The 13,848-nt window shown below is 38.4% G+C and overlaps 1 protein-coding gene across 1 annotated transcript in view; it reads left to right on the top strand.

Moving 5' to 3' along the window:
• Positions 1-13,848, top strand: part of LOC134751830 (pleckstrin homology-like domain family B member 2) — an 89,983-nt gene that overhangs the window by 38,027 nt on the left and 38,108 nt on the right. The window contains exons 3-5 of the mRNA XM_063687324.1: positions 11,209-11,291; positions 12,074-12,247; positions 13,431-13,571. Of these exons, the coding sequence (XP_063543394.1) occupies positions 11,209-11,291; positions 12,074-12,247; positions 13,431-13,571 (398 nt within the window). The remainder of the gene's footprint in view (positions 1-11,208; positions 11,292-12,073; positions 12,248-13,430; positions 13,572-13,848) is intronic.

Here is a 13,848-nt window from a genome sequence, read left to right as displayed (position 1 = left end):
AAATTGAGAAAAATTTTAGGAAATTGCAAGTCGCACACAAAAAAAAATCTCTGCAAGGCTAGGTTCATGCGGCTTTAATTTTTCCCGTGTACCGTATACGGGATTTTGTCGAATACCGTAGTGACAGCTGGACGCCTTTCCCGCATAGACGCTGTGTGAACGATTTTTAACGTTTCTATACAAAATTTGCTGTCACTACAGTATTCGATAAAATCCCGTAGACGGTATACGGAAAAAAACCGGCCAAGTGCGAGTCGGACTCGCGCACCGAGGGTTCCGTACTTTTTGGTATTTGTTGTTATAGCGGCAACAGTATTTCTGTGAAAATTTCAACTGTCTAGCTATCACGGATCATGAGATACAGCCTGGTGACAGACGGACAGACGGACGGACAGACGGACAGCAGAGTCTTAGTAATAGGGTCCCGTTTTTACCCTTTGGGTACGAAACCCTTAAAATTAAAGCCGAACGTAGCCTTTAAGTTTCACAAAAATTGAGAACGTGGCCTATAATGTAGTACTTGGTGAATGTTGCCTTTTGGTCTGTTTATTCCTTTGATGGTATACTAATGCCAATAAAATATTCAATCAAATGGTTAGTAACCAATAAAGTCACAAAAAACACCACAAACTTATTTAAGCTGATCAAAACCACAGTACTCCGAATTGCACTGCCTGCCACATGTATACGCCCATACCATGTGCATTAATCACATCTGACAGTAACACTATACAGCCTCAGCCAACCATAACGAAACGTAGCAAAACGTAAACATAGAGAGGAAGCGATTTTTAACCGACTTCAGAGGGCGCTTATCTAAATAAACTACAAATGGCCACAGCTTAGAAAACAATGCGGTTACTTTTCTAACTTTGCTTTGAAACCGCAATTATTTAACGTGGTTACAAGTTACAGTTCATTCCAAAATTTTAAGCATTCGGTCAGATTCAGCTAGTTTAATTTAAGTCCCATTTAGACGGTTTAAAACCGTGCATGCAATATTCGATAGATTGCTAGCTACAGAGTACAATGAATTCAGTCGATCGAACAAATACCGCAATGTAACGAAAATCGTAATGCCACTTCTTGAACCGTCTAAATGGGGCTTTAATCTGAATCTAAACTGCAATTTTATGATTTAATACTTTGTCTATGTAACTCAACTGTTTATAATGTTACGCCTTGAACCCCTAGGTCACCCCGCCACGGCGGAACCGGTCCCAATTTGTCGACTATATGCCATCTTACTAAGACTAGGCGTCTTTGACCAACTCTATAAGGGCGAGCAGCACGCGCTTGCACCTCCTATACGAATTCCTTACGGAATTACGATATAGCGAGAGAGATTGGTGCTGCCATCTATACACAACTTTGGGAACAAATCAAATTATTTTATTAAATATTTTTGATGTGTATTTTTTTTTCCGAGATTCGATAGGGTTTTTCCAATAATATATAATCCAATAATAGATATCTTAGAAAACGGCGGTATCAAGAAAGCGTACCTCAGTGTATATAAATCAATAATGAGGCAATGAGAAAGCGAAAAGGCGTAGTCAATAAATAACGCAAGTGGCAAGCAAAAGCTAACTACTTACCTACTAATAAATACAAACACTTAATTGGCTTGAGATAGCCGATCTGGCATGCTAATGATAATGTAATGTCAAATACAGCAGCTATTCCCTGCTAATTTAGAAATATTTACTTACATGAGAAACTTCATACTATCATCAGATCATCACCATTGATTTTTGTTGCTGATGTAGGTATTCGGTGTGTTGATTGCGGAACTGAAGTTGAATATTATGGACTGTTTCAGATGTAATATTTTTTTTTATATTAGTACTTTACGTGCGAATGGTCCAGTTTGTCCATTTTCCATCCAGTTTGACGTTTAATGATAATTTACTTTTAACATAAAGTCCGTTCTGCATACTCGAGTCTATTTCCTTAACAAAATAATACATTTCGAGCGAATTTGTAAGTTTTGGCACATCGAGTTTTTTTTGATTTTGAAATTAATTGACTTGATGAATTTTCTTGCCCAATAAAATACCTATTGTGGTTTGTTTCATCATCATCATCATAACTCTTAAGAGCCTGGCTCTTGTCGGTGGAGTAACCGCCACTCCGTTCTTCTTTCTGCCACTGTTTTGAGCTCCTGATACGTCACTACGTTGATTTTCTCCTTGGCTAGGTCCAAAAACGCACGTCTCGGTCTTCCTCTGCCTCTCCTTTTTTCTATTCTTCCTTCTATTATAGACTTTATGTAAGTATCGTGCCGTATCAGGTGCCCCAACATGTTTCCCCTTCTGTTTACATTCTTATAAATACCTAAAGATACAGACTATAATGTGAGGCCGCCAGTGACGTTTGGATGTCAACTACAGTAACAGCTGACTGCAGTGACGTTCGCAGCCGCATTACTGCCGCGATTATGACGTTCATTCCGTCACTCATTTTATCAAAAAAAATACAGAACCGAGCTTTACTGTTGCGTCTGTTTCCGCCGCTGTGGAAACAGACGCAACAGTAAAGCTCGGTTCACATTTGTCTGACGTGTCGTGTTGTGTTGTGTCGTGACGCATATCGGTTTCATACATTGCATTTAATATGATTGCGTGCACACTTGTCTGACGCAGCGTGCATAACACGACACGTCAGACAAATGTGAACCGGGCTTATGCAGCTGCGGTCGATATCTGAACGTCACCTTTACTGCCTCGGCCGCAGTAAGCTACGGCGTGGCCAGTCGACGAAATAAACAGTTCCACCGAATGCAGTAACAATTAAGCCAAATGGATGCAACCGGGGTCGACGTTCGCCGTTTATTCCTGGCCGCCAGAGAATAATCATTACAGAAGGGACATGCGATTGAACGAAGTTAAGGGGCCCACCCATTACCAGTCCGCCGGACGATATCGCCCTGTCAGTTGTTCGGAACTGTCAAAATAAGAGGGCCCTCTCTTAAGATCTTAACGCAAAATTACATATATATATATATATATATATATATATATATATATTTATACGTTTTAATCAAGGGCAAATGCCATGAAAAAAATCACACGTAATCTAGACTATATTTGCAAGGTAGATTCCAACCAAAACCTTAAAAAGGTTGAAGTGGCTCGATAGAAGAAAATCACGAAAACATGTCTCATTTTCATTTATAAGTTGTACATTGTTACCCTGCAAGCCTGCATAGTTGCATACCATAGTAGTATGATCTTAATATTAAATAGCGAGTGAGATATAGTCGAGAAACTTGACTCCTGAGTAGCAAAATTTAAAACAGAAAATATTTTTTTAGAGTAATTGAGAAAAAAAAGGGAAAACCCGCGGAATAGTCAATTAGTCAGGTCATATCTGCCGTTCGCGCGGCGCGCTATATCTTTTGTTCCCTTCTAATTTCCTGACTACCATGGTATGGCATGGCATGGCATGTATAACCAGCCTTAAAAAGTTTTTAGGTATGTAGTTTATTATGGATCATTATTTTTGTATGTGGGTTTTCCACATTATAGTTTTTCCTCAGTCACCCGTTGACCACGAACGCTTGTAAAGGGTTCAAAACGTCAGGATGTATTATAAATTCAATATACGCGATAAAATCCGATTTCATAGTTTTTTCCTGACTAAGTTTGTACTGATTTTCAAAAGACCAATTGAGGGTTTCATCAACATATGTTTAATCTATGGCCGATCGCGTAGCGTGAAGAGATAGTCTGTGTGTGACGTTTTATTTTATTTGTATTCCCAGCTTTATAACCCGCTAGATGATTCATAGCAAAACTATTTCAGTATCGAGTGACGAATCTGCTGTATTTATAAGTTTTTATTTCAATTTGTGCTGCCATATTTATTATGTAACCCCGGAATATTGGCCTTTGTATTTGGGCAAGTATAGCTCTGTCAATTTCTTATGCGATATTAAAGAAAGAGAAGCAACACGAAAATTTGGATAAATAAGGGCATGAGGTGTTTTAATGGACGTTGGTTCCATCCAGTTGTTGAAAGCCCATTTCATTATTCCGACGTCATCTGAAGTGGGTATAATGAAATGGGCTTTCACCCACCTCGATTTTGTCTACAGTAACTACCATACAAACTTTAGTTCTCATATTCAAACTTCCACATTTTAATATCGAAATTGTTATAACCTTTTACTTTTTGTGCGATTATTTTGCTAATGAAAAGTACACAAATCCTCTAACAGTTAAATCGATTCGACGAAAGTCAGACATATCTAATTATTTTTACAGTACATATGGTGCTACTTTACTGCACTAGTGCGATAATTAGCACATCACGCAACTATGTCGAAAATTTAAGGGATCATATGAACTATAAAACGTTGTACGATACATGTGATAATTAAGTAATTCGCAACTCGTGTCGATTTAAAACTCCCTTCGGTCGTGTTTTAAATTTATCGCCACTCGTTGCGAATCTCCTATTTTTCGCACCTGTGTCGTAATGTTACATTGTAAGTTTCTAATCCAAAGATGCGCATGAGTCAATCCATTTGTCATCGCTTTCTTGCGGGGGCTGATCCTAATTGACAATACGGTTTTGGAGGAGAGATTTATATTATAATATATGCTGATTCACAAGTTCATAACAAAAGCGTTATACGCTGTATTTTTATCGAAAACAATAATTAGTTTAATTAACATTCTTCAGACCCGAAACAATTGTTTTGGTTTTTTTGTTAATTATATTCAATTTAAAAAAAGTATGTTTCTGTAGTTTCCTAGTAAGTTTGTTTAAATCGAAGCTGAGAGTGAGACACATTCCAATTCCAATCTAATTAGATACATTCCAAACGTTCTATTTTCGTGTAGCAAGGGGCGACCCTTGTATAAATCCATACTAATATTATAAATGCGAAAGTCTGTCTGTCTTTCTTTCTGTCTGTGTTCCCTCTTCACGCTTAAACCGCTGAATCGATTTAGATGAAATTTGGCATACAGATAGGTTGAGTCCCTGAGAAGGACATAGGATAGTTTTTATCCCGAAAATCATCCCTTAAGAAAGTAAAAAGCGGGGGGAATTGAGATAATTAATGGAGTGTCTGCTAATTTGTGTGCATAATATGCTCAAATTGAATAATTGCTATAAGACTTTCTCCAGTCGCTATTCTTACTCTAGCTGGGGTTACTAAGTCCACGCAGACGAAGTCGCGGGCAAAAGCTAGTGTATAATAAGTATTACTTTACCGCTGCAATATATAACGCGTAATCTGATGTTAAGTACATCGGTCACTGACTAATTAATTGATTCCATAACGAGGTATTCTAGTCCGGGTTAAATCAGGCCTGACACATTCCATATTTGATACATTCCAAACGTTCTAATTTTGTGTGACACTCGCCCCTTGTATAATAAAAGATATTTGATATATGCGATATGCAACATGTTATCTGATGTTACGTATATAACACTGACTCTTCGATCAAATAACGCATTAGATTCTATGCCATGGTAATCTGTATCATTAAGTGTACTTTTAAAGACTGCTAGGCACTTTATCCCTTTTGAAATCCTTTAATTTTGAGAACAAATGCTCAAAAACTTACGTTTTTATTATTACTTATATCTTATATGTATGTATGCAAGAAAGATACGATTTCATGTTTTTTAAATTAATCCCAACAAAAATCCCTGTCATAGGGACCATCATTGGACGCGAGAGGTATAAACAAATTCATTGCACTCAAAGATAAATACGATATACCACTCGATTTAGATCACACGTATGCATCACACATGGTTGGTCCACTAAACTACTACAAAATATTTACACTTGGCAATGTCTTACTCAAACTGTTTTAAACTCTGAGCCGTTACAATAAGAGCTAGTATTAGAACATTTAGAAGGGTGACAAATTGACAATCTGTGATCGTAATTCGTAACATTTGGTAATAATATATTTGTGAATTTGAACTCTGTTGCCGTTGGAATAAGGTATAAAATTCGGTAAATGTTTTAGCTGTTTTATGTGTCACATGTGACTGGGTTAGACGGAGTGTCTGAAATGATATGGAGAAAACAGCAGTTCTAAGAAGTCATTATAAATATCTAATAAGACACCTAAAGATTTAGGTACAGTCAAATAATTTAATTTCCTACTCATTTTGTACTTACTTTGTCACAGGAGATTGGTTCCTTTTAGGACAGTTATTTTTCATTTATCAGGTGAACAAGTCTCCTCTAGGATCAATTCTCTCGAGTCTCCCCTACGTATGTAGGTACTATAAACTATAGTTTATATGACTTCGTCCGCAAAATAAAATGAGTAAGGAATTGGTGCACACAATGTGGCATGTGGCAGAAATTTGATCTTTCGTATTTTTTTACTTTTCATATTACATATTTGATATCCAAATAAGTAATGTTTCCCACAGCCGCTAATATTCATTATTCAAGTCAGTAATATTGTGCAAGTATGCGTCTCGCCCACATGGCGTTTACAATGTCGGTATTACTGCCCGGCGCAGGAAACGTCTATTTTGGGGACAAGGGACTTTTGTATTCCCTTTTACTTACTCCTGAGAACATTTACTAAGAGTATTGTTGTGTTAGCTGTACGTAATTGCACGTTTTTCATTTAAGGATTATATCTGAAATCGTGCAATTTATTCTCGTGCTGGGTTCAAGATTGTGACTAGATATAGAACATCTTGTACTCTGATTATAGTCCATTGTATCCACTATGGCCCGAGTCCACTTGATATTTGGGTCACAAGGGTCATGATTGTCATAAATGTCATGTTCGCTAATTGCTTTGTATTTGTAGCTCTCAAAATATATTATAGAAATAGTTTTAATGGGTACAGGCGCGTCAGGCGCCAATTTGTATGTCACTTAGATAGGTATCATCAATCCGTCGTGGCTAAATAAATTAATCGCTATTGTAGTCTCAAAACAGAAGCAAACTAATCAAGCTATCCCACAAGCTAGTTAAAGGCATTACCAATTTATCATCCATTTAGTGTTCTAGTGTTACATATCGTATTTCCTAGCCTCCTAGGCAGTCTTATAGCTCGGGTGTCGGCGTCGCATTGCAACCGGTTATAACTAAATACTATTGAACTCATAAGGATCGAGCGGTATTGGTGTTATGTTCATTAGTTATATGTGTTCACTGATGGCTGTGAAACTTAAGAGGCCTTATTCCTACAAACGAGCGTATTTTGCAAAATGCTTCCTTTTTCATTCAACATTACGACGTAACTATTAGTATTTATTCAAAAACTGTTAACGTTCTTAAATAATCATTTCCTAAACTAGCGGCTGAAATAATTAAAGTTTGCATTTTCTCTTTTTAAAACTAAAATAAATGAGTTTTCCTGGGAGTATTTTTCAAAATTTGCAGTGAAAGGTGTCGTTTCGGTTGCCAATTTTGCAGTAAACAAGAATCATTTGGTACATGAATGATTACAATTCAATTCACCATATCTTGGACGAGGGGCTAAAATGATTGAAAATCAAAGATTCATTTAAAAAAATTGATAAAATACCTTCCGAGTTTTCTTCATTTTTTCGGTGAAAACAGGGTCGCATTATATTTTTTTATCGCAAATTGTACTTATATTTTGCCCTCAAAATAATATTATAGCAAACTCTAACTTTATGTGAACCCATAAAAAAATAATCATAACTATAGGACCTATTTTACCGTAAATTTAAATATTTTTAAAAGACGTATAAATCACGCTGCACCGACACTGCGCGCTCAGTCTCCGCCGGGCGCGCTTAGGGGACGGACCTGTGCTCGATCGTTAGGCGTTTGTTTCGTTCGTAATCAACGAGCTAGTTCCGAGAAGTGGTGTATACTGCGATTAGAAAATCTTGATCCTTAGGTGATCAATGTAATCATAGGTACATTTTATAGCATAAATATTAAATTTTTTCGCCTAGGTGATCGGGTCTGTTCAGGGTGCCTAGCCAAGATGCCAACCGTTTAGGTACCTATAGTTTACATTAAAACCAAATCTGTAGCTGGCCTCTGAATGGGTAGTAGAAATGGGTTCCGTATGTGTTTCCCTTTCCAGATGACCAAGGTGCCTAGCCAAGATGCCAACCGCTTAGGAACCTAGAATATAGTTTACATTAAAACCAAATCTGTAGATGGCCTCTAAAATGGGTCGTAGAAACGCGTTCCTTGTATCTTTCGCTTTCTAGATGACCAGGGTGCCTAGCTAAGATGCCAACCGTTTAGGTACCTATAGTTTACATTAAAACCAAATCTGTAGCTGGCCTCTGAATGGGTAGTAGAAACGGGTTCCGTATGTCTTTCCCTTTCCAGATGACCAAGGTGCCTAGCCAAGATGCCAACCGTTTAGGTACCTAGAATATAATTTACATTAAAACCAAATCTGTAGCTGGCCTCTAAAATGGGTCGTAGAAACGCGTTCCTTGTATCTTTCGCTTTCTAGATGACCAGGGTGCCTAGCCAAGATGCCAACCGTTTAGGTACCTATAGTTTACATTAAAACCAAATCTGTAGCTGGCCTCTGGATGGGTAGTAGAAACGGGTTCCGTATGTACTTCCCTTTCCAGATGACCAAGGTGCCTAGCCAAGATGCCAACCGTTTAGGTACCTATAGTTTACATTAAAACCTAATCTGTAGCTGGCCTCTGGATGGGTAGTAGAAACGGGTTCCGTATGTCTTTCCCTTTCCAGATGACCAAGTTGCCTAGCCAAGATGCCAACCGTTTAGGTATCTATAATATAATTTACATTAAAACCAAATCTGTAGCTGGCCTCTGAATGGGTAGTAGAAACGCGTTCCGTATGTGTTTCGCTTTGCAGAAGACCAGGGTGCCTAGCCAAGATGCCAACTGATTACGCTCCGTAGCGAACGAAACGCAACCGTCTCTGTCGCACTAATATGCAAGAGTGATAGAGAGCGATTACCCTATCGTTCGCTGCGGAACGAACGACTGGCATCTTGGCTAGGCACCCAGGTTAAGGTACCTATAGTTTACATTAAAACCAAATCTATAGCTGGCCACTGTAATGGGTAATAGAAACGCGTTCTGTATGTGTTTCGCTTTGCAGATGACCAGGGTGCCTAGCCAAGATGCCAACTGTTTACGCTCCGTAGCGAACGAAACGCAACCGTCTCTGTCGCACTAATATGGAAGAGTGATAGAGAGAGATTACCCTATCGTTCGCTGCGGAACGAACGACTGGCATCTTGGCTAGGCACCCAGGTTTAGGTACCTATTATAGTTTACGTTAAAACCAAATCTATAGCTGGCCACTGTAATGGGTAATAGAAACGCGTTCATTCTCAATTGCTCAAAGGTTGACTGGAAGAGATCCCTTATAGGGATAAGTCCGCCTTTGTACATTGTATATATTTATGTTCTATTATTGTGTTTGTAATCTGTCTTATGTACAATAAAGTGTTTACATACATACATACATACATGTTTTTCTAAGAGGCGTTGATATTCGTAGACGTGGAAAAAATATATGTAGTTCTTGACTATATTCTCTTTAACAACATAGCTTCTGATACACGAATTCTGACACTTCGCTCGATACAATTAATTCCCAAAGTCACTTCTAACTCGGACTTTTAATCCTACTTTACTGGGTTATTTATTATGTTATACTATAAACAAAAAAAGAAGAAAAAACAATCTTAACATAAATAGTAATTTCATAGCTTTAGAATTTCGATATTGTAAGGTAACGTTTTTAAAATAAATAAAAACCGACAAAATTCGATCAAAATTGACACTTGGCACGTATGTTCTTTCCCGTTCTTTCTTGCGAAATGTGACAAAGACAGCGGCAAACCGATGGAACGGCCTTAAATACATAAATTTCTAAACAGTATATGTACAAACTGCAGAAGCAGAATTAGTTATTTGATGGTTGGCAGTCCTCAACTGTGCGTTTCTCCAGATACATTCTGCCTCGCACAGCTATACTAAGGAATGAACTGTCGCTCGCCCTATTTCTGGACCGATACGGCCTTCGTACCTACAAGAAAAGAGCTTACTTCCATCTTAAAAGCCGGCAATGCCAACCCCTCCGGTGTTGCAGGTGTTCATTGTCGATATTTGTGACGTTTTCAACCAAAAGGTACCACATTGTCGGTTGTCGATAAGGTTGATTTCTAATTGAAGCTATATAGAAATAGCGTCTTACTGACAAGCGACAATAAGTATACTTACCCTTTTGGTTGAAAATGGCACAATTACTTACTATCGGGCGATCCGTCTGCTAATGTTTGCCTCCTGTATCATAAAAAAAAACACAATATTCGGGGTGCGTAATCATTTTCATTAAAACTTGTTCGATAGGCGCTTAAAATTGTTACAAAATTTTTGTGTATTTAATTTTTATGAAAGAATTAACTCCTATTTAGAATCCTTGTGGTTCAGAATAATATAGATAATATTTAAACTAACTCGTACGAGTCGCAAGGAAAAGATATAAATACAAACACTGTTGATTACTAAGAAGGCGATAAGGCGTTATGCTAATAGAATGAAGTCATCGCTCTGTACTGTTATTGCTTGTGATCCTTGTAATATATCGCCAAGCAATTATGGACTTTAAGGTAATGCGGGAAGGGATAAAATTGTTTGTGCAAATGTGTTAATGTTAGATTACAGCGGCGGTCAGTAGGATAGAATGTCAAACTGTTAAGTTGTACTAGTTACATTAAAGCACACTGACATGTTTCATACAAGGAATAAAAATGCAACATACATTATCTTCGAGGGAGACATGTTCAATGCAGAGCGAAGTGATTTTTTAAGGCCGTTCCCTGAGCCAGAAGGCGAAAAATCTCATATGCTCAATATGCTCATATTTTTCTAACAGACGTTGATATTCGTAGACGTGGAAAAAATATCCGATACACGAATTATGATATCGCTCGATACAATTAATTCCCAAAGTAACCTCTAACTCGGACTTTTAATCAAATCTAGTGTAGCAAAGTAGTGTAGTGTAGCAATCTAGACATGATGGACTTTAACTAAAATTTGCGCTTGAAAACTCAATATGTCGCTAACGAATCCCTGGGGAAAAAATAGTTCGCAAAAAATCGTATTATTTTTGAAAGTCCTGTCAAACGACACCCCAATCATAGGAGTTACAGCTAATAATACATGCTCACTTTACATGTAGACTTTTTAATTGTTAAAAATATGTATTCTCTTTATTACAGAGTGGCTACGAACACTCCTCACCTCGTGAGCCTGGGTACGGGCAGACTGAGCACCGCGGTTACACTCCATCCTATCAAACAGGGTAAGTCGCCTTATGGCAAGATGTCGCGAACATTGAACATTTCAATCTCGACTACTCTCGAGTGATAGCTCACATATTTAAGAGCGATAAAAAGACAAATTTCGATTGTTTACGGTAGGATTGTATAGAATAGACACGTTATGAAGTGTAGCGTTTTACGAAGTGCGAAAAGAGCGAGGTCATTACACAAAGGTGCAATTTTAATTATAAAATGCTTCGCCGCGACACACAATTATGCAAGATGCGTTGGGGTGATTTTGAAAATCGCCAATATCTACTAAGCCAGATGCATTGCATACTTTGGCAACCTTTAGTGTAAAGCCTGAGTGGACGCTCGAAGCGGAGCGTTCGGCGGGGCATGCAGCGTGGCGTCGGGCTCACAAGTGATGTGAGCAGCGTGCACTAAGGCCGCTCCTTTACGTTTGCATTTGTTTAACATGCACGCCGCACGCCCCGCCCCGCTGCACGCCCAACTCGAGGGTCCACTCAGGCCTTACACTACTGCAACAGTCAATAAGGCATCTTACACACTGTGGCTACAGTAGAAAATGCTTTAAGTTTACATACAGATCTACTTGTGTAAAATTTGGTAAATTAAAGGAATGAAGGAAAATACTCAAGTTTAAATATGTTAAACCGCTTGTGGATTGTTTGGATCATTATTGCTAAGTGGTTGTTCGAGGCAACAGGCCGGTTTTTAAGCAAACGGTTCTTGTTCTTCAAACTCCTTCAATTATTGTTAACCTTATAAAAGTATGTCAACATCCCATCTATATTTCTAGGACGAGTTACCATCGGCTCAGACCCAACCTGCGACATCTACGTTGTGGGCACCGGGGTCGCCAGCGTACACTGTCGCGTTGAAAACTCCCACGGTGTGGTCACCCTGTATCCCACCAGTGGAAGTACGTTGCTCGACGGTCTGCCGGTCGACAAGCCCACGAGACTGTCGCAAGGTAACGTGCACCTTATTACATACATCATCACGTCTATATCGCGTAGACTACGTAGTAGGCACCGGAGTAGCCAGCGTGTATTGTCGCTTTGAGAACTCCCATGGTGTGGTCACCCTATAACCCACCAATGGAATTACATTGCTCGACGGTCTGCCTGAGAACAAGGCAACGAGACTGTCGCAAGTAATACATTATAAGCCTAATTAAATACAGCATATCGTTTATTATTAAAAAATATATGTTGCTTGATAGTCTACTGGTCGACTAGCCTACGAGGCCTTCGCAAGTTAAGAGGCCGGTGTCGATTTTAGTCGCAAAAATGTAAAATTGATAGATTTAGTCGGTGAAATTGTACACCTTTTGTTACCTAATTGAAATAACTAGTACTGGTTTTATTAGCACGTCTTCTTATCTTGCCTTTTATCAGATCAATTTTTTGAAAACAGACTCACTAAATTAGTAATGATTTTTTTCTGATGGACGTTTAGGTAAACGCGCGTAAAGCACTGATTTTGTCGCTCTTATTTGTAAATGTAGGACTGCTAAAAATGGTAAATTAGTATTACACATATTCTGTATGACCTTTATCAGATTACATTTTTGTTATATGACTTAGAGTTCGAGGAAATGAAAGTTAAACGAATTCAATTTTCTCCAGAAATTACTTTGTGTGTACTAATTTCAACGTAATTTTGATACTTAAACAGTCTACAACATTTGCTGAAACTATTCTTATACATTAATTTGTACAATTTACCACCATAATTTTTTGATGATTTTTTAAAAACTGCCCCTTCTCTTAATATATTACCGGTGACGCACGCTCGCGACCTCATTATTAAAAGGCATGACGAGAAGACGTGCTAATAGAAACCAATACTTGTTATTTAGATAATACGTAACAAAACGTGTATAATTTCAACGACAAAATCTATCAATTTTACATTTTTGCTCCAAAATCGACTACGGCCTCTTAATTTGCACCTTATTACATACAGCATAATAACGTCCATTGTCGCGTAGAGAGCACGCTGATCATTTATCTGCCGGTCGAAAAGCCTACGAGGCTTTCGCAAGGTAATAGTCACCCTATTACGTACAGCATAACGTATAATGTCGCTTAGAGACTACGAGGTCAAAAATCTTATCAAAAATAACTTATATGTATCTTGTTTGTTTACAGGAAGCATGCTAACAATAGGACGTTCCAACTACCTCCGCTTCAACCATCCCGAAGAAGCCAAACTCATGAAGTCAGTCCTCCCTTCGACCCGCGTATCCATGGCTCCCGTACAATACCAGCCTAATGAACACTGCGCGCAAGGTAAATCTGACCTTATAGCTATAATAATAGAGTCTCTTTCGTCTTGTATTGTCACTAATAAGCCAGTGGAACCAGCGCAAGGTATATCCAACCTTATAGCTATGACAGTAGAGTCTCATCTCGTATAAGAAGCCAAACTCATGAAGTCAGTCCTTCCTTCGACCCGCGTATCCATGGCTCCCGTACAATACCAGCCTAATGAACACTGCGCGCAAGGTAAATCTAACCTTATAACTATGGAAATAGAGTCTCTTTCATCTTGTACTAACATCTGAGG

This window comes from Cydia strobilella, chromosome 23 (genome assembly GCF_947568885.1).
Source record: "Cydia strobilella chromosome 23, ilCydStro3.1, whole genome shotgun sequence".
Classification (NCBI taxonomy): domain Eukaryota; kingdom Metazoa; phylum Arthropoda; class Insecta; order Lepidoptera; family Tortricidae; genus Cydia; species Cydia strobilella.
The sequence above is the reverse complement of the archived record's forward strand: the minus strand, read 5'-3'. Positions and strand labels throughout refer to the sequence as shown.